The 19,811-nt window shown below is 37.2% G+C and overlaps 1 protein-coding gene across 1 annotated transcript; it reads right to left on the bottom strand.

The window, feature by feature from the left end:
• Window positions 1-6,209: 6,209 nt before the first annotated feature.
• Window positions 6,210-19,320, bottom strand: LOC102235546 (ATP-sensitive inward rectifier potassium channel 12-like). The gene is made up of 3 exons (XM_014476135.2): window positions 19,062-19,320; window positions 9,497-9,675; window positions 6,210-8,568 (listed from the first exon to the last, which is right to left on the bottom strand). The coding sequence occupies exons 2-3, from the start codon at window positions 9,586-9,588 to the stop codon at window positions 6,924-6,926; spliced, it is 1,737 nt and encodes a 578-aa protein (XP_014331621.1). The 5' UTR covers window positions 9,589-9,675; window positions 19,062-19,320; the 3' UTR covers window positions 6,210-6,923.
• Between the last annotated feature and the right edge of the window lie 491 nt (window positions 19,321-19,811).

Genomic DNA, 19,811 nt, shown 5'->3' with positions numbered 1-19,811 from the left:
CAGTGCTTTGCGGGAGCTTCTTGTCAATAACTTTTGAAACTCATCCAATTGTTCCAGTTTTCATGGGCTTTCATCCAAAATCATCTCTGGCTTACTCTTTGCCATTTTGATTTTTGTTTGATACATTTAAATGGTAGTTTTTCATTTAATTCCACTGTTTTGGTTTTGATTTAATAGCATTTGAGATCATTTTGCCTAAGCAGCTCATCTTTGAAAGGTCTCCCCCTCCAATCAACGTTTTATTGTCAAAGTAATTATTGTCAAAGGTATTATGTCAAAGTTATTATGTCAAAGTCACATTACTCAATTTCTAAGAAGAGTGTACTGTTATCAGATTGTAACATTCACTGCCATTGTTGCTAAATAAGTGCCACCTGTCTGACACTTGTTGTTTTACCAGAAAGGATGACTTCACTCTTTGACTTCCTCTGACTTTTAAATAATGATTGTCTTACACAGGATTGAATGTGAGTTTGCAGATTTTCTATTACTTCACTAATCACTAGTCCATCATTTGTCAAGTTTTGTCTAAAACATTAATCATCTATTTAGTGATTCCTTTTTTTTAACACAATTTTATGTAATCTTTTTAGAAAATACAAATCTTACGTTAGCTGAAGAATTTTGGAGAAAATTGTGACATGTGCATGTAAAGTGAAGTATAAATTTCTACTTGTAGAAATTCCAAATAGCTAAACTTCATACAATGAATCATAGCTGCTTCTTGACCTAGAACAAGTTTATTTCTATAAAGAAAGAGAAATAATGGGTGTGAAGTTCTTCCATAGAAATGCTGTATGTCTTTAAACTGATTGCTATAATACAAATTACTTTTCTTTTACTGTTTGTAGCTTGCATAAATTCCATGTCCTGTCTTTTTATGTTCCTTTATATTATCAAACACTTTGTGCCTTTTGGTGTTTTTATGAACAAGTAAAACAAAACCACAGATTTCAAATTATTGGTAATTTTCATTGTTTTATTAAAATCAGGAGTCTGTTACCCATTGGTTTTGCCTCCTCCTCTGAGGTCACGTCTTTTTTTAAAACTGGAGATTGTGCTCAATGAATTTAAATGTGAGCTGAGTTAAAACTGCAATCATTAAAGTGACACTTTTTGGAAAACAGATGTGATATGTGTGTTTCTTATTCCAAACATAACTTTTAAACGCTGTTTGGGGTCAATATCTACACATTTTTCTTTGAGAAAGAAGTAGTAGGGGGAAAACAGAAAGTGGATTTGACTTTCCCCATCATGAGTTCTTCTCAGAACATTTAATTAGTCCGTGTGAACGAAGGAGAAAGAGGGCGAGGGCCCGAGGCTCTGAGGAAAAGATGACTACATGAAAGAGGCTGTTGTTGTCAGCGCAGACAGAGAGATTAAAGGCAATGAGACAGAAAGATAGATGGAATATTTTGGAGAGAAGAGTAAGAAATTTGATGATTTATTGTTGACTCCTTGTCTTTGCTGTGCTGAATGTGAGCTAGCCTAATGTCATAATAAATTTTAACAACTATACTGGGTACTATAGTGTTCTACAACAGCTGCTTCGAGCAAAGATATATCAAAGTTCTTAACATTTAATGACACACTAAGAAATTGATAAACTGGATAAAGACGCCATCCAATTGATTGGCCATAAAAAATTAAAGACCTCTGGGAAGTTTAGCTATCTCAAGTGTCAAGAAATCTATTTCTAAAGTCCCAACACCACCAGAAAAATAGAAAACTGGTGCAGATAAACATACTGATGTTCTGGTATTTATAGTTGTTTTTATTTATAGATGCTATGTACTTTAAATACAAACTGTAAATGCAATGGTGGCAAAAGAAGAAACTAGAGAAATGTGTACAGCTTTGACTGCAGGATCCTAATCTCGCACAGAAGTTGTTCTAAACAATCCACCATTATTTCAAGTACATTTATTCAGTTGGGGAAAAATATTAAGAAATATTTAATTATTATTAATAACTATTTTTAAACTAGCCAAAAATGTCACTGAATCTTTTTTGGGTCATAAAATATCTAATTGATTTTTTGCTTCCCAGAGGCATAAATATGACACATCCGGGTGGATTAGGACATGTGATTTGTCTTATCACCCTCCTTAATGAGCAGGAGGGTGATGAAAATTTTAAAAAATGTCCTTATTGAAAATACATGCAAAGCTATATTTGATGGAGAGACAGGACTAACAGGAGACAGAGAGGAGCAGCCAGAGGATGTTTACCCCGTGGTGTTTCCCAGGATGGCTCAGCAGGCCTCCTCTGCTGAGCTGAGCAACGCTGAGCTGCAGACAATGCTCCTCTGTCCACCCAGTGGGCCGCTCCGCAGCTCCACAGCAGACAACAGCTTATTATGAAATCAAAGATCCCCCAGCCTCAGTCCTCTGTGCCTAAATACTGTCCCCTGCTGTGCACGCACGCCCTGTCACCAGCCCGAGGCCGCAAACAGCCAGTAAGGCCGGAGAGGCCAAGCAGATATCCAGGGGTGTCACACACATGAAAGCACGCAAACACACTCACACACTTAACCTACACCAGAACGAACGCACAGCAGCTTATTAGGCAGGATGCTGGTCGGCCATTAGGAGTCTTATGAAAGGTCGCGAGGTCACACAGCTGCTCCCCTCACGGACGCTGACGACAGAGGGACGTGATGGTACGGATAATTAACCGACTTCTGAAAACAGATGCAAAGCAGGATGGAAAGACAGCAGGGAGAGAAGGGAAATATCTTCTTAGAAAAGACAAAGGACAACTTTTAACCTCTCTTCTGCCTGTGACACATTTTAAAGAGATGGAAGGAAGAATTAAATTTGGGGAAAAACAAAACACTGATGATCAGTTTTCTGAAATACATGGAGTGGGACAAAATCAACTCTGACATCAATCTGAATACTTCCTACATGAACATTTGTGACCTTTCCAGAAACCTCTTTGAAACCGCAAAGGTTTGTTCGAATATATAAGGCATATTTTAAAAATAAAAAACTAAAGAAAACAATTACTAGCAACATGTTTGACTGAAAGTATGAATTAATAAAAAAAAAAAAAAAAGGTATTATTTGCAAATTAAGGAATTAAACTTTTAAGATTCTCTGAACTATTAATTTATTTTTGTGAAGAAAACAATCTTATTGGACTATTTGAATGCTGCATCAGATGTCCTACAAGCATAAAAATGTCAGATAAAACATCTTACTAGTTTGTAAGTCATCCGTTGGAAATCATATTTCCGTCATAATTTTGAGAATTTTTTGTATAATATGCGTTGGCTTTGGCAGTGAGTCTGTAGTGGCACTAATCGACCACATGGTGGCGCCGGTGTCCCAGCAAGTGGCACTACCTGCCTTTTCGTTGCAGCTAAACAGACTTTAGTAAGATAACTATCCATTTTGTTTGCTCTTATTTTACATGTCCATGTATTTCATTTGAGCATAAAGTTTCTGCTTATTTGTATTTTCCTATTTAATCTATTTGGCCAAAGGAGTGAAAGTCAAATTTTGTGAAATATATTTTGTACCTAATGGAAGACATTTAGTTTCGTGTAGCTCCTCTTGCGTCTCAGACATTATAGTCACAAATGTGACAGGATTAATGAATAACAACTGGATTTTATCGTCCACACCCATATTCTCAATTTAATCTGCTTTACCAGGCGTGTGAGGTTGTAGTGTGATCAGAGTTGGTTGAGACAAAACATACTGATGTTAGAATCTGAGCCAGCTGCTGTCTAACTCTGAATGGCACATACACACATGTGTGTTGCATAACCTTTTTTCTGTAGATTGTTACTTTAAATCATGCTCAGAGCTCCATGTTTCCACAGCAGTGCTTTGAGCACGTTGCTAAACAATAACAACATTTAAGGACAAGACATTTTATGATTTGATACAGTTTAATAATTTGAAGGATAATTAAACAGTTTATTTTGATTATTGTTTTCCATTAGACCTATATTTTAAAGATTTTTCAGAGATGCAGATGTTTTTGTGTTGGTAAAGAACTTCACCTTACATGCTGTTAAAGATTGGTATAGGTGAATGTTGAGGCACAGGCTTTAATTAAAGTTTCTGGCTTATTACTCTTTATAAGTATTAAAGGTCCCATGAATAGTACCACAATGAAAAAGCTTATATATGTAAGAAACAGATAAATTACAGCAGCAATGGCCACACAAGAGCACTGTTTGTCATCCAGATCATGTCATATTTTGTCTGACATGAGGGCTGAAGATCCCCACCTACTACAACCCAATGATCCGCCAGTCCGTATGAGAAAGGTTCAACTTGGATGCTGCTTGTGTATTTATCCAGTTTCTCCAATAACAATATTAAATTCCTAGAATTCAGAAATTATAATAATTGTCATTAACAATACTAAAAAAGTGGTCATACAATTATTCAGGGTGTTTTACATAAGTCTGTCTAATTAGCTAAATATGTCAGAGTGAGCCAAGACTGTGAGAAGACATCAGACAACAAAGAAATGTTCTATCACAACCAATTAAAAATGTTAATAACTATTCACTGTAGTTTTTCTCCAGTAAAAATATTAATTGGCCACATATTTAAAGTCTTCAGTACTAATCTTGTCTGGTACTAATCTTCCAGGCAATTTAAATATGTTTTTTATTGGTTTGCTGTAATATTCTAATTTTTAATGGTGTGTTTTCATGAGCAAAAAGCTGGGAATCATCATAATTAGGAAGAATAAAGGCTTGAAAGCATGAATCTGTGTGTGATTAATAAGTGAATTGAGTTAATGAGTTAGTAAGATAATTTATTATCAGTGACTGTATAATATAGGACTTCAATCTATGCAGATTACAAATTTATTTAACTCGTTTTATTCTTCGATATTGTTTTCTATGCAATGCTTAGAACTGCAAGAAGTTTGTAGAAACTAGTTCTTGCAATATCCACATTTGTGGTTTGCTGGTTGCTTTTACTTCATGGGTGCAACTCCAGTCCTTAAGAATCTGTGTCCTACATGTTGTCCTACAGCTGGGCTGAATTAGCTTCCCAGCATGTCATCAAGCTGCATATACACCTGTTTGTGACCTATTCCTTTTATTCAGGTCAATATCTAAAACATATTGGACACCGCTATTTTAATGGTCTCAATGAATAACCACATTTATTTATCTTAAATGTGTTTAAATGTAACTTGTTCACTGATACCTAATTTTGTGATGATAACTTGAAAGAAGACAAGAGTTACGCAACATATCAAGTAAAATGTTCAATTCTGTGAAAGAAAAACACTAGTAATAATATTATTGAAAGCAACACACATTATATTGCCCTACATATTAACTAGCATTAAATTAATTGGTTGCACATCTCTCCAAATCATTGATCTCAGGTGTTCTAATCTCTTTCATGATGACAGCTGTATATCATCCAGCACCTAAGTGTGCAGACTGGTTCTACCTACACAATCATAAGTAAAGGAACGGGTCAGTGGTGAAATGTTAGGATGCCACTTGTTCATTTTCTCAGTCAGCTTTTGATGAAATATAACAAAGTGGAGTGAGAGGAATGACAGCAACTCAGCCACATTAAGGTAGGCCATGTAAAATCACAGAATAAGGTAAGTGGGTTCTGAGACACATGGTGTGATGAGCTCAGATCACTAAGACATTTCGAATAATTTTATTCCCCCAATTTTGAGGGGGTAGTTTGAGGATGCCCCTTTCTTCCTTCAACATGACTGCATACCACTGTACAAAGCAAGATTCATAAAGCTAATAAGTGACTAAGTTGTCTTAGAACTTGCCTGCATGCACTGTCCTTACTTGAACCTAACAAAAAGCATTTGAAATAAAGTAGACTGGATCAGCTTGTCCAACATCAGCATCTGATCTCACAAATGCATTTCTGAAAGAATGGTCAGAAAATTCCATAAATGCACTGCTTTCAGGAAAACACTTTCCTCAAGAGTTGAAGCTGTTACAGCTGCAAAGGGTGACATCATATTAAACCCTTTGAGTTAAGAATTGAATGTCACTTCAAGTTCATATGCGTGTGACTCAGATGAGCAGATATATTCAGTTGATAAGTAAACACAAGGTTAATGAAGTTATCTTAGGAGGAACAAACCCTAGATGAACTTGTATGGAGGGCCATTGCACAAGAGCATAGAAACAAAGCACAGACAATTTAAGTTTTAACAGTATAAACTGCTGTTTAATAGTTGTTTGATCATACAAAATGAAGAGACAGTTGTGAAGTGTTTGTTTCTATTGATAATATTATAATAAAGTGCTTGTTCATTTGCACAGGTCTTACTTTAATCTCATGTTTCTGCACTATGTACCTCTTTTGTGCTGGGTAATTTAGGAACATAGTGCATTGGACTTTCAAGAAACAAATTAATTAAATACAAATAGTTAAAGAAACTCATTCAAGAAGACACTATTTCAAAATACAGATGACCAAGAAAATTATTTTGTGCTTTCTTGCCTTTATATATTAAATAATAAATAAACATTCTGTCCTAAGACCTGAACAGATCCAAAGTAAAGTTAATAAAAGCATATATTTACAAAAAAAAGACTGGAAATTAACAACAAAAAGCTTCAGGTAGTTATAGACCAAACACAAATAATACTGAATAAATTAGGAAAACATTTACATTTTCAAGATGCCTTGTGAAATAAAAGTATTACTCTGTCACCACATTTAAAATTAGAAGACCTCTGAGGTTTTTACACATGCCGTCTTTTTTCTTTTTTTGACTGAAACTGTATTTTACACAAAAACAAAATGTATTCCAGTTCTAAGAAAACAAACCTCTCTCACTCCACATGCAAAGCTCACACTGCATCTTTCATATTTTATATTTATCTCAGTTCAGTGCTTTGGTTGAATCAAACAATGTCAGACAACAAACAAAATGGCAGGAATTATCATTAATCAAACTCCTGATTCTCTGCTGATGTATAAAGGTAGGGTTGGCTGTAGTCTATCAAGGCTGATCTGATTCTCTGTGTCCAGAACACACAGCATCTCTACTGTCTGCTCTTTCACAAATGCCCCTTTGTAATCCAAGTGAATGTCATCCCTTATTTTTATCTCCCTTTTACTTCCTGTTTTGAGACCGTCCATTTCCTTATCTGCCTCCTCATCATCTGCATCGTCTCCGCAGCACAAAGCTACTTCATTCTCATAGCAGAAAGCACTGGGGGAGTGAGATCCCTGCAAATGTCTTGCTGCTCTTGGAGCAAACAGTGATGGAGATCGGGAGAAGCTTGAACTTGAAGAAGACAATTGCCCACTGTGACCCTTTTTCTGGCTCAGTTCTCTGGCACTGCATTGAGGTGTAGATGGCACTTCGTAAGTCTTATGGAAGCGGGAATAATCCACATGGTAGCGGTCACCCTTCTCAAACACCACCGGCTCAAAGCGGTGACCCCAAAGGATCTCTCTGGCCAAGTAAGAGCTACGGGCCTGTGTAGTCATGGCTGTGGCCTCCACCATCCCCTCCAAGATGACCACTATCTCAAAGTCCTCCTTCTGTAGGTCACTGTGGCTCAGGTTGAAAAGAGGACTGTTTTTGTTGATCTCGTGGACAACCACCAGTGGTGACACCAAAAACAGTCTATCCAGTCCGTCGTCATAGCCAACATCAATGTCTGTTTGTTCTAAGGGAAGGTACTCACCCTCAGCTGTCACGTGCGGTTTGATGAGTTGCGCACGCACATGCGCCTCAACAATGTGGCTCTTACGCATGTTCCCTAGGCGCCACATGAGGCACAGCTTACCATCTCTCAGGGCGATGACTGCATTATGCGAGAACAACAAGGTCTGCGCTCTCTTTTTGGGGCGAACCATCTTTGCCATGATGGTGCCAATCATGAAAGAGTCAATTATACACCCCACAATGGATTGCACTACCACTGTCACAACAGCAATCGGACATTCCTCAGTGACACACCGGAAGCCATATCCAATAGTGGTCTGGGTCTCTATTGAGAAGAGGAAAGCCCCAATGAAACCCTGGATGTGGAGAATGCATGGCCGCTTTTTATCTTTTGCCTCCTCTGAGATACTTCTAGGATTCTCATCCGCCACAGGAAGGTCCAGTTCAAAGTCCCCATGAGCAAGAGCAACTCCCCAGAAGATAAAACCAAAGAGCAGCCAGGATAGAAGGAAAGTAGCGGTAAAGATGAGCAGCAAGTAACGCCAACGTATGTCTACACAAGTGGTAAAAATGTCAGCCAGGTATCGTCGTGGTTTATCCTCCATGTTATTGAAAACTACATTGCACTGGCCGTTCTTCTTCACGAAACGGCTGCGCAGCCGTCCAGTGCTAAGATCCAGGTCCAGACGACACAGAGGAGAGGAACGACAGCTGCTGTGGATGATCGGCTCTTTCGTCATCCTCAAGGGCAAAGCCCCTAGAACTTCATCACCTCCTGGATACTCTCCTCCTCCACCTCCTTCCTCACCCCGCATGCATGCCCCTGATAGTGTTTGCTGTGTCAGAGGACTGTGGCCGTTGTGGAGGCCCAAACTTGAGATTTTCAGCATATCTTCATCAGTGGAAACGATGCTGTATCTAGAGGAAAAAAGGAGAAGAAGGTACAAAAGATAACTAACCTGATCCCAATTTTACAAACTCATGCGTTTCTCTTTTCATTTTGAAAGACTGTATTAAGTGCTATTCTAAGGTACTGATGGTGTTAGCTCCAACAGAAATTCCAACAAAACTGCTAACATTAACTAGACATGACCAGAGTCAACAAAGCAGATATAAGATATAAGATAATGGACAACTTCCTAATATTTATTGAAATACTGCAAAGCACTCTTTTAATAGTGTGCTTGGGTGCAGGCTACCTGGCACCCAACTTTTCTGCCAATAGCCCGTTTTACAAGTCACTTCAAGATTTTATAAAGATGCCTTTTTTTGTCTCCATGTGTTTTGTGAAAGGAGCGATGCATTGAGTTGGTAGAACTCAGCCACCTGTATTACGCACCAGTCTCACTAAACAAGGTAGTCACAGCCCTTCATCAGCTGGCTGATGATACACTGTTCATACACAAAGAACTTGAAAACCGATCCAATGCAAAATGGTGACGTCAATGTCCCATTACTCCTCCTGATATCCCATGCCAACTTCAGTTTGGAAAACTCTCAGCTGTGCAGGATATTGCTGTATCCACTTGTGATTTATGAACAGGCAGAGGGAGCTCAGTGGTGGTTTGTTTTTGTGCGTTTGTGACGTAATGCTTTGTGAAAAAGGCTATTGATTGCAAACAATATTTCCCTCACATCTACCTCAACTACAACACCAACACCACCACACACATTTAAGCTTTCACATTCACTTCCATGACTCTAAATATAGATTGGTGGGTATCTTTTGTGGTTTGTGGTGAACAGCACTTTTCTTTTGATGTCATTGTACACTGTATAAACAGTGTACAATGACTTGCTTCTAAACTGTAATTACGGACATGGTTTTAACTTCTATCCAACATACCTGTTGACCCTCACCGCTCCCATGGCACCGGTGATCATCAGGCTGTGTCTGCGAGGGCAGTAATGGAGGTTGGGGCGGGCAGTTCCAACCATTAACGTATTCTTGCTGGACAAGGAGGATATATGAGCTCAGGTCTGTCATGCGTTTGTGATCGGACTTCCTTTCTCATGATACATTTCCTGTAGATAAATAGAATGAAGACAGAATTTGATTAAGTAATTAGAAACATGAACGTTATCTTATTCTAAACCAGAATCAACGCAAATAGTCTGTTTTTGTTTGCTTGCTTGTTTGTTGCTAAAGTACATTTCTACTCTGATAACTGAGTATGAAACTGAGACATATTATTCTGTGTGAGTGTGAGTCTACTATCTTGTGGCAGGTGAGAAAGACAAGTACAAGATAACAAAAATGACCCAAATAAAATGGTAGAGCGATGATATGGCCAACATCCATTCAATTCTTGCAAATGTTTAACTTGTACAAAAATATCAGACCATCACAGAGAAACTTGTATTGTGTATTTTTTGCTTAATACCCACTAGTTGCTGATGAAAACACACCTAGTCTATCTTGCTTTAAGACTGTCAGTGTCTCTGTAATCCTGATGTAGTGACAGAGAACAATTTAAGCTCTACTACAGTTGAGAAAGTGTATCTATGGTGGGTCAGATTATATTGTATATGACAATTCAACTGCAAAGAACTGCTAATGAGTTGTCCTCAAGTCTTTTTCTATACAGTAGTGCTCTCATACCAGCTGACAAATGATCCACCAATATTTTCTATGTAAGATGTTTTTCTCCAGAAATGTATGTCAAGAATAAAATACTCTTCTCCATCTCTGTACAGAATGCGGGGGGGGGCCTTGTTATGTAGGCTACTAATAACTTCCGGGCACAGGATGTTACAGTAGCAAAAGTTGTCAGCCGGCACTTTCTTTTCCAGATGTATTGTATCTGTGTAACAGGCAGAAGTTATCAGCTCTCCAAGATGGTCCGGGACCAGACAGAGAGATAAACAGCAAAGCTGGATCTGTGGTTGAACCCTTTGGGGAGACACTGGATCATTTCCACTCTCCCCTTTGGTAAGCAGCAATACGCTTCAGGGGATCATGTTTAGAGCAATGGTAGTGTTGTCCTAAGTAGCATACTGGCCAATGTACTCGTTACCCTGTACACACAAACAGTTACATCAAAAAACACTTTCTGAATAATAGAAACAATTCTTGTTCATATGCAAACAAGGTTCTTGGGCCAAGGGCACCTTTGCTAACATGTTGCCTAAGTTATGTGTGTTTAGAGAGATGCAGCAATCTGGTTTTGAAATCAGAACTTCTTCACTGTTGGTTTATAAGATACATTTGTAAGAGCTATGTCTGGGTGAATCTAATATTATTTGCCCTCTGGTTTAATTTATTTTGAATATTTGCGCTATTGTCTTGATGCATGGCTTCTAGAGTCAGGTTACCAAGTGAAAGCAAAAATAGGAACAGGAACATTTCCTCTGAGAATGTTTGTACATATATAGCTAAGTTTGTCAGGATACTGTTTTCTCTGACAAAAAATCCAGGAGAATATGAAACCATCAGTTTGTAGCCAGCATAATAATGTAAAGTACATCAGCAATTCCACCGGCATTTGTTTATCCATTCATTGTCTATACAGACTTTTCCTCACAGGGTTGAGGAATGCTCACTGGGTGAGAGGTAGGCCAGTCCATCACAGGACAATGTGAAAACAAGCCGGACAAACAACCATGCATCCATCATACACTCACAGCTGTTCATGCTTTATACCTTTCAGTGTAGCAGATTAAAAACAATTCTGCAAAGACTGGACAACAATTCATTCACAGCAGCATAAAAGACTCATTAGGGTGATGATTGATGGTGATTGTTGCAATCAAGGATTGCCCATCCAGTTTAGGTTAGTTTGGATGACCTTTCCCCCTTCAGTTCATTACTTTAAAACCTGTACTACAATACAAGTTTTCAAATAACTTGTATTGTCATTTTGTTAGTTTTTAAGACTTCCTCTAATGATCTGAAACATTTATGACAAAAAAGCTAAAACACAAGAAATCTGTTAGAGGACAAATCCTATTTTTTACAAAAATGTTCCATTTATAATAGTATTGCAAAAGTTTAAAAGACCCCATACAAACAACAATTATCAGGAGTCAGAATTATAAAAACCTCTTGAAAACAAGAAACAAAATCCAGTACAAATAACTCATGTTTTGTACTAATACAAAACATGACAATTTTCAGTGCCTACAGATTTCATGAGACTGACCAGACACAAAGTAGTTCATAACTACGAAGAGAAAAAAACGAGACATGGTTTTCAAGTAAATAAGAGTTGAAAACTATGCTTTTGTTTCTACTCTTGCTGAATCAGTACTTTGCAGAGTTACGTTTTGATGTGTTTATATCTACAAGCCAGCTTTTCACATCTAGAGACTGTAAAATTCACCCATTTTTTTGTAAAGATAGATAGATAGCATTTATTGTCATTGAACAGAATTCAACGAAATTTCCATTGCAGCTCCCGTGCAAAAGGTCAAATATATACAGTATAAATAAGCAAACACACAATAATAAAATGCACAAGCTCTGTCAGACTGGATGTCTTGCCACAGATTCTCAACTGGGTTTAGGTCTTGGATTTGACTGGGCCAATCCAATGCATAAATGCGATTTAGTCCCATTCAGCATGTTTAAGATAATTTGCATGCTGTACTGCAAAACTCAGTTTAAGTCTTTTGCAGCTTCTAACATTTTTTTTTTCAGGTCTAGTCTGTATTTAGCTCCACCCACTTTCCCAGCAACTCTGTCTAGAGTCCCTGTCCTTACTGAAGAAAAGTGTCACTCAAGAATGATTCTGCCACCAACAAGTTTCACAGCAGGGATAAAGTATTCAGGCTGATGAGAGGTTTTAGTTTTTATCCAATATGTTTTTTGCATGTAGACCGCAACTTTACATTTTGGTTTCTTCTAACCAGAGCACCTTTTGCAGCAGGTTTGTTGTGTCTCTTATGACTTACGTCAAGCAGACCTGTAATGTAAACAATGTTGGAGTTTTTGCCACTAATCCATGAAGGTAGATGAGGAATGTGTGGTTTCTGAGAAAATTCTCCCTCAAAAGCTACAGATTTCTGCAGCTCCTCAGGAGTCACAACGTTTGGCTGTTTTACCAACTAATGCTCCCTCTGTCCTTTTTTTTTTTCACATTTCACGTGGACAACGCATGTTATTAGGTTAGCAGTTGTAACATTCCTTCTATTTTCTGATGATGAATTGCTAAAACATAGAGATTTTTTTCTCTCTATGAACCCAACTTTAAACTTTCTTCACAACTTTATTCTTATTCTTTGTTCCTTGTTCATTATGCAGTTTGCTCAATAATGTCCTCCACAAACCTCTGAGGGCTGGAGTTATACAAAGAGTAAATGACTATATTCAGCAACCAGGTGACTTTTGATGGCTGCACTGGATTTTATTTAGGAGCTATGGGGCCTGAATACATGTGCATGGCACACTTTCTAGATTTTAATTTGTGTGTTAAAAATCCTCACAATTCATGCATCATCTTCCTTCCACTTCACAGTTATGCTCCAGTTTTTGTTGGTTGCAGTGCTAAAATTGTCACAAAACATGCAATAACTTGTATGTTTTACACTTTCTCAGCATTTGCTATGAATACCTTTGCAAGGCACTGAATGTACACCTGAAAATAAATAGGACAAAGACTTCATGTTTGCAAATGAATTGTAAACCTGTTCTTCTGGGGGGAAAAAGTATTTTATATTGTGTCTAAAAAGCGAACAGCATCAGATGAGACATTCATAAAGGTTACACGGGAACAAGTTGCAATTAAACAGATTAGTATATGATATTGAATTTTCAGCTGATGGTTGAAGCAACACACATGAACAACAAGTGGAAATACATTTCTGCTCTTGCTCTCCCAGTCTTGTTTTTCCGTATGTTGTCCGTGTCCTCTTTTTTGTGAAGTGATGTTATCAGTTGTGAAATTGTTTTTCAGCCATGTGTGAAAGTGGCCGCATGGCGCAAGAATGTGTGAAACAGGCTAGTTGCGTGCATCTCATGTTCAATGTGCGAGAGTTGTCAGCTCTGCCTAATGCATGGAGCAGACGAGACAGATTTGTGTAATGAAAGCCTATTGATTGCATTCTTACCCAGTGATTAGCCCTAGGCCCGTTCAGAGCTACCACGGGTGGAAAACCAGACAGGCAGGGGAAGGGACAAAGGTTTAAAAAAGAGATGAATCAGTGGTAATCTGCTGTTAGAGGAACAATTGATCCGCTCTTTGGCCCGATTTCAAGGTTATGTCAGCAAGAGGAACCAAAAAGCATCGGGTTGCATAAGCAATAGAAGCCCAGCTGGATGCGGTGCGAAAGGTCAGTGGTGGTTTGTGGTTCCTTGTGCGTGCATCATTATTGTTGCTGTACAATAACCGACAGGCATGCATTAATCAAAAATAGCAATGGATGCTTTCGGGAAAATTTTTGAGAGCCGCAGCTTAAAAGCCTCAGTTCAATAGTGATATTTCAAGTAATAGACACAAAAACATCTACACACATTTACACACATGATAATACAAAACTTGATGGGATTTTCTTTCACTCCATGTTTGATTTGTGCAAATACTTTGATGTATGATGCTCCCAGACTTGTGTAAGGGCGGATGTTACAAACTGGCTACCATCAGTATTTTTTTTTTTTTGATCATCTAAAACAGTTAAGAGTAACAAAAATCAAAACAGAAGAGATCTGTAGAGGAGAGGGTTGCTTTCTGACACCTACTGTGGGTGTTGGCTTTGTAAATATGTGGTTCTTCTGCTTAGATTTTTTTATTTGGTTATGATGTTTTTTTGATTTTATGCTTCTTTTTTTGTTCATCTTTTAAAATACCAGAATTTTTTACTCTAACTAAAATATTATTTTTTTATTTGAGTCCTTTTTCACTATAAAATGTACTGTAGTATTTCTACTCTTACTTGACTACAGTCTTGGATATACTACCCTTCTCATTAGGTCCCATTTAGTTCACTCCATTGGATCCTTCAGTACCCATTTATCTCGACGGTGACCAAAAGGTGTTTCTGCAAAACTCTTTCTTTCTAAATTTAAGTTGAAGCATGGACATTTGCAAAAGTTCTAAGCTGACGCCATCAGGTTCACTAGATGTTTTGATATGACTTGTTGATAGTTTGACTCATTTCAGTGCAGTCAAACCAAATTATGTGGGAACAAAACTAAAAGAGATCTGATCGCTTGCTTCATAAACCAAGGGCTTTGCCTTGAACATCATAAAATGTAATGAATAGTATTTCAGCTGATTTCTTTTCCACTCTCCTCTACACAGAGCAGGTCAAACAGGCAGGAAGGTGCAGCAGGGAATAGGTAAACAACATTGTACAAGGTGAAAGTCCAGTCATAGGATAAATAAAATTATGTTTAGCAGTTTTCTGTTCAATAAGGGAAACTGAAACAGAGCTTTTCCTCACAAGAAAAAGTTTGACATCATATTGATTCTAGTCCTTGGTTGAGATCTGAGATTAGAATATTAAACAAGAAAACACACTTCGTGGCATGCCCTGTGGTGTGACTGACCAACATGGCAACATAATATTAATGTTTCATGTAACAAAACAACCATAATTCTATTTCAATCAAATGACAAATTACCCAACTTAATGTAGTTAATTCTGATTTAATCTAAAAAATAGTTCAATGAAATAATGTGAGCTCAGATCTAAATAGGAAAAAGGAAAATAACATTCTGTTATAATCAGGAAAATATAAAACTAAAACAGCTTGATATCTTTATTAAAGTTATGGTTTATAATTACCCAGTCAATCAGCCAGTCATCAAAATCAATTAATTTTAGCTTCATCTGCTCTGACTATTGGAAGCTTATATAAGTAATAATACTGAAAATCTCTTTTTCTTTCCCCATTAAAAGCATCAACACTGAAAACTTGCTCTCTTTAAGTTTGCAAATGTCACAAAGAAGCAGGATTTTATTTTTAGCTTAGCATAATAAAATAAAAATTAGGGACATATGCTTTGATGCACTAACAAAAAATGATATTCTCTGATTTGATCTAAACTTACTACATCTGTCAATGAACCTGCAACATGCCATTTGCCCTTACGATAAATGTTTAACACATTTCATTGCTGAATTAAATAAACGTGTTTTGTAGGTGTTGTAGTCCTTAGAAAGAAATTTTTAAAAACCGGATTGGTTTCCCTCAAATAAAAACCTTGAAAGAAGTTTTTGACACCTGTGTTGTCTCGTTCTCTCTACTGCCCCAGAGTTGTGTATGAAATATCTCTTGTATTTGAGTTTGAAGTCTGTTTCTGAAAACATTTCCAGATATTCTCGTTGTAATATTTAAAGAGCAATAATGAGATTTAGGGAAGATTAAACTCAGATGACAGCGTCAGAACGACGGATCCAAACGGCTGAAAATACGCAACCAATCAGAAATGCTTAGAAAGTCCCTTTGGAAGACTTTTGCCATAGATTCAGAGTAGCCATGGGACAGATACTTGTATAAATGTATATCAAAGTTTTAAACTGTTTCAAAAATATAAAACAGCCCAGCACTTCCTTTTCCTGTAATTGAGTACTGTCAGACAACTGGCTGAAAGAAGGCTGCTTAGAGGACTTATAAGAATGATTGTAACAAATATTTCTGGTTGTGACAGTGGCAGTGTTACGATTATACAAGCACCATCCTTCACTTTTTTCTCATGTTAGGGTAAAACAGTTTTAAAACTACAGTTGGCAGAAGATTTAAAGTAGACAGCCTAACTAATTATGCATTCAATAGATCATCATTCTACTGTCTAAATGTAAAAATAGAAAAAAATTAATAAATATTACAGCTAATCTTAAGATTGTTTTTTGTTCAAAGCAAAAGCAGATCAAACTATGATACGTTTACACATATTTTACAAAGTGAAAATATGTCCCCATGCCTAGTTCAGGATCTTTTCAATTTTCTAAGGTTATTTTTTTCTCCTGGAACTGCTTTTTGGCACATTGCTCTGCCCTCAAAATAAAAGTAGCAGTGAAAGACAAAGCAACCAGAAAATGTTGCTTTTTACAGGAACTAAGTGCAGCACAGATACTATTATTTATTATGCTCATTAGTGTATAAATAAGTGATAAAGCTGTCTTCAAAATATGGATTCTTCAGTTGTAATAAGTAAAAAGAAAACACTATATAACTTTGAGATGATAGGAAAACTCCTTTGGACTGATCCACACTTGTCGTGCAGTTTCTTGCTATTCATAAGATCATTCGTGTAACTAAATACATCTCTCTGTCTTGCTTGCTTTCTTTTGTTTTTGGTAGTAGATTCCCACCAAGCCATCATAACTGTAGTAAACTTGAATGGCTTTTCTTTCAGTGTGAGCACAGTCATTTCCCAAGCTGACATAAGTCCCGAGAGGGAGCTGCAGTGAGTAATAATGATCTGAATTGCTGTAAATCTCCATGAGAACTAGCAGAATTTCATTATAGCATATTAAAATAGACACCAAAAAAAAGATCTTTGAGGGTACAGTCAGGTTCATAGTAATTTTTAAAGCAACCCAGTTAAAAGACCCAAATGATATATTTTCCAGTGTAATAGAGGGTATTTTGGAAGCTCTTGCTGTGGGATGAGGGTTTGCTTATCTCCAGTAGGTATTGGACGAGACCAAGGTTGTCCAACTACAGGCATCAAGGGCAACAAGTCTGCAACTTTTAGGTGAACCCTTCTGCGTCACCTGTGAATCAAATGACTCAGTCATTCAGCTCTGTGGAGGCCTGGTAATGAGCCATTAATCTGACTCAAGTGTGTTGAAAGAAGGACACATTTAAAAATTTGAGCCTTTGAGGATCTTAGCTTTTGAGGACTGAAGTTGGGCACCTCCACCCTGGGCATTTTACAGGTCATGTCGAATTTATTATGTGCTAAAATCATAGAATCATAGTCTGTTTTTTATGCATAAGTCAGTAAATGAATAGCGCATGACTGCATTATTTGAAAACACATTTCTCTTAAAGAATAGGCATATAAGATCAAACTAATAAGAATAATAATACAAGATGGTTTTGCAAAATAAAATGTGAATGACTAATTTGTTCAATCAATAATCAAAGCATGTATTAAAAAACTGTCCAACACATTTAAATAATAATTAATAAATTGTTCAAATACAGAAAAATCTAAACACATATTTCTTTCTTAATAGGTTTACATGCAATCATGAAGATAAAATCAATGCCCTAATTTAATGGATTATATTTAGGATTTGGCCCTAGTTATTTGACTTGCGGATGTGAGTCTGAAAGACAGAATTAAAAGAATACATTTCAGTATGTGAGGGATTTTCTTTTTCAGATCTACAGCCATCAACATTATAAACTAACAAATCAACACAAAAAAACAATTCGAAAAAGTGTTTCTTATATGAGACAAGAATTTGTTCAAATCTGTAACAGTTGGTACAAGATGTTCCTAAGCGAGAGCGGCCTGCGTATTGCTGAAGAGTGTTATCTTGGCTTCCTGCTGGGCCCTACCCCTGAAGAAAACCAAAACTAGAGCTCTCACCAGGGCTGTTCTCTTTTTAAATAGAAGAACACACATATAACCAAGTACAATCATTCATCTACAATAGACTTATGTTCTATATTTAATGAAAAACCTACGCAAACTCTTTATTTCATGTGTTTCTTAAAACCCATCCTTTGAAAATTAGCTGCCAAACAAATTTACCTACTGGTACATTTAGAGTAAACATGAACGTTGAATCAAAGGTATGTAATGTTAATTTTTATGTTCTGTTTCTTTCTCTCTGTGTGTTCCACCATTAGGACATTAAATTCCAAATTAAGAATTTTGCACATCTTATAACCAGTGTCTATATTTTAACTCATTACAGCATGGCAAATTTGCAAATGATGCAATTTTCACACCCACATCAAAACTTAATTAGCTGTTGCAGTGTTGCAGTTCCTTTAAAACAAAACTCTAAAGCATTATCTTCACGCCCTGCAGGAGAAACTCCTAAATCCGGGTCGATGAGTTCTCACAGCGCAAGCTAAAGTTATGACGAGGCTGTTTGCAAACTGAGCTGTAGCTGTGACGTCTTTAGCTTCATTCAGGCCAGGGGAACTGTCCAGTTCTGAAAATCAATTTCCCCCCTCCAGGAATAATTGACAGCAGGGAGGATGATAGAAGAGCTACAGCTAAGTGCTGCCCTGACAAAAACAAAGGATACCGGCTCTTCAAATAGTTTCTTTCACCTTCTTGTATGTTCATTTAATGGTGACTTTTAACTTCTAAAAAGTAATTTATCAGAGCAGAGGGCAAAGTGTCAACTTAAGGCAGTATAAAACTTTCTAATTTACTTTGTTTCATGGAGGTAAAGCATGTTTGAAAGATGTGAAAAGCCTTTCCACCTCTACATCATCAGCGTATGGCATCACATAAATGCATTTCAAATATAATTTTTAAAAAACTGCCCACACTCACCTTTTGCAGTGCTGAAATCAAAATCATATGGAGACCAACTGTGGTTTCATCCTCATGAACAGACATGTAAGCAGGTTTTTTGTCGCCGCTTCCCTCCTTCTTCTCCTCCTTGTTCTCTTTAGTAGTCAAACATCTTTGTCAGGAAAGTTCACCCCGATGGCTCGAGTGCAAACTTAGTGATGCCTTTATCCAGAGCTTTCTCCTGTTGCTCCATTGTCTACAAACCGAGTCGCTCTTTCTTTACTGCCTGAGAGTTGTGTATCTGTCCTGATGCCTGACAGAGTCGGTGACTGTGCGTGTGTAGGGGTGTGTTTGTGAGTGTGGGAGAGAGAAAAAGAGAGAGCTCTGATTATGTGCCTATTTATAAGTGCTATTGTTTTCCCCAGGGAGTGGAAATGTGGAGTATATATTTAAGACTTTAGCCAACTCAGGCAGATCCTTAAAACACACAGTAGAGATTTATGAGTGACATTTACAAGCCCAGTTTGAGAGAAGTTAATCGGTTCTTTAAATGTAACAAATTTAAACCTGTTTGTAGCATTTTAAACTTTTACAGACATATTTACTTCGCTTACAGGCATTATCTTTGATTCAGTGTTTGTTAGCTAATTTTGTGCATTCCTTAAAGCCACAAATGTGGTAGCAATTTAGCATTATTGATGATTTATTTGACCTATATTTGAAGGTGAGCTTACGTTACAACTTGCATTAGCTTGAACTGATAGTGAATTGTCTCTACCTCCCACTCAG

This window comes from Xiphophorus maculatus, chromosome 5, assembly GCF_002775205.1.
Source record: "Xiphophorus maculatus strain JP 163 A chromosome 5, X_maculatus-5.0-male, whole genome shotgun sequence".
NCBI lineage: Eukaryota > Metazoa > Chordata > Actinopteri > Cyprinodontiformes > Poeciliidae > Xiphophorus > Xiphophorus maculatus.
The sequence above is the reverse complement of the archived record's forward strand: the minus strand, read 5'-3'. Positions and strand labels throughout refer to the sequence as shown.

Coding starts and splice junctions, on each gene's coding strand:
- LOC102235546 (XM_014476135.2), bottom strand. CDS start 9,588: ATGGTTGGAACTGCCCGCCCCAACCTCCATTACTGCCCTCGCAGACAC. Junction 8,569..9,496: donor GGAGCGGTGAGGGTCAACAG/GTATGTTGGATA, acceptor TTTTTCCTCTAG/ATACAGCATCGTTTCCACTG.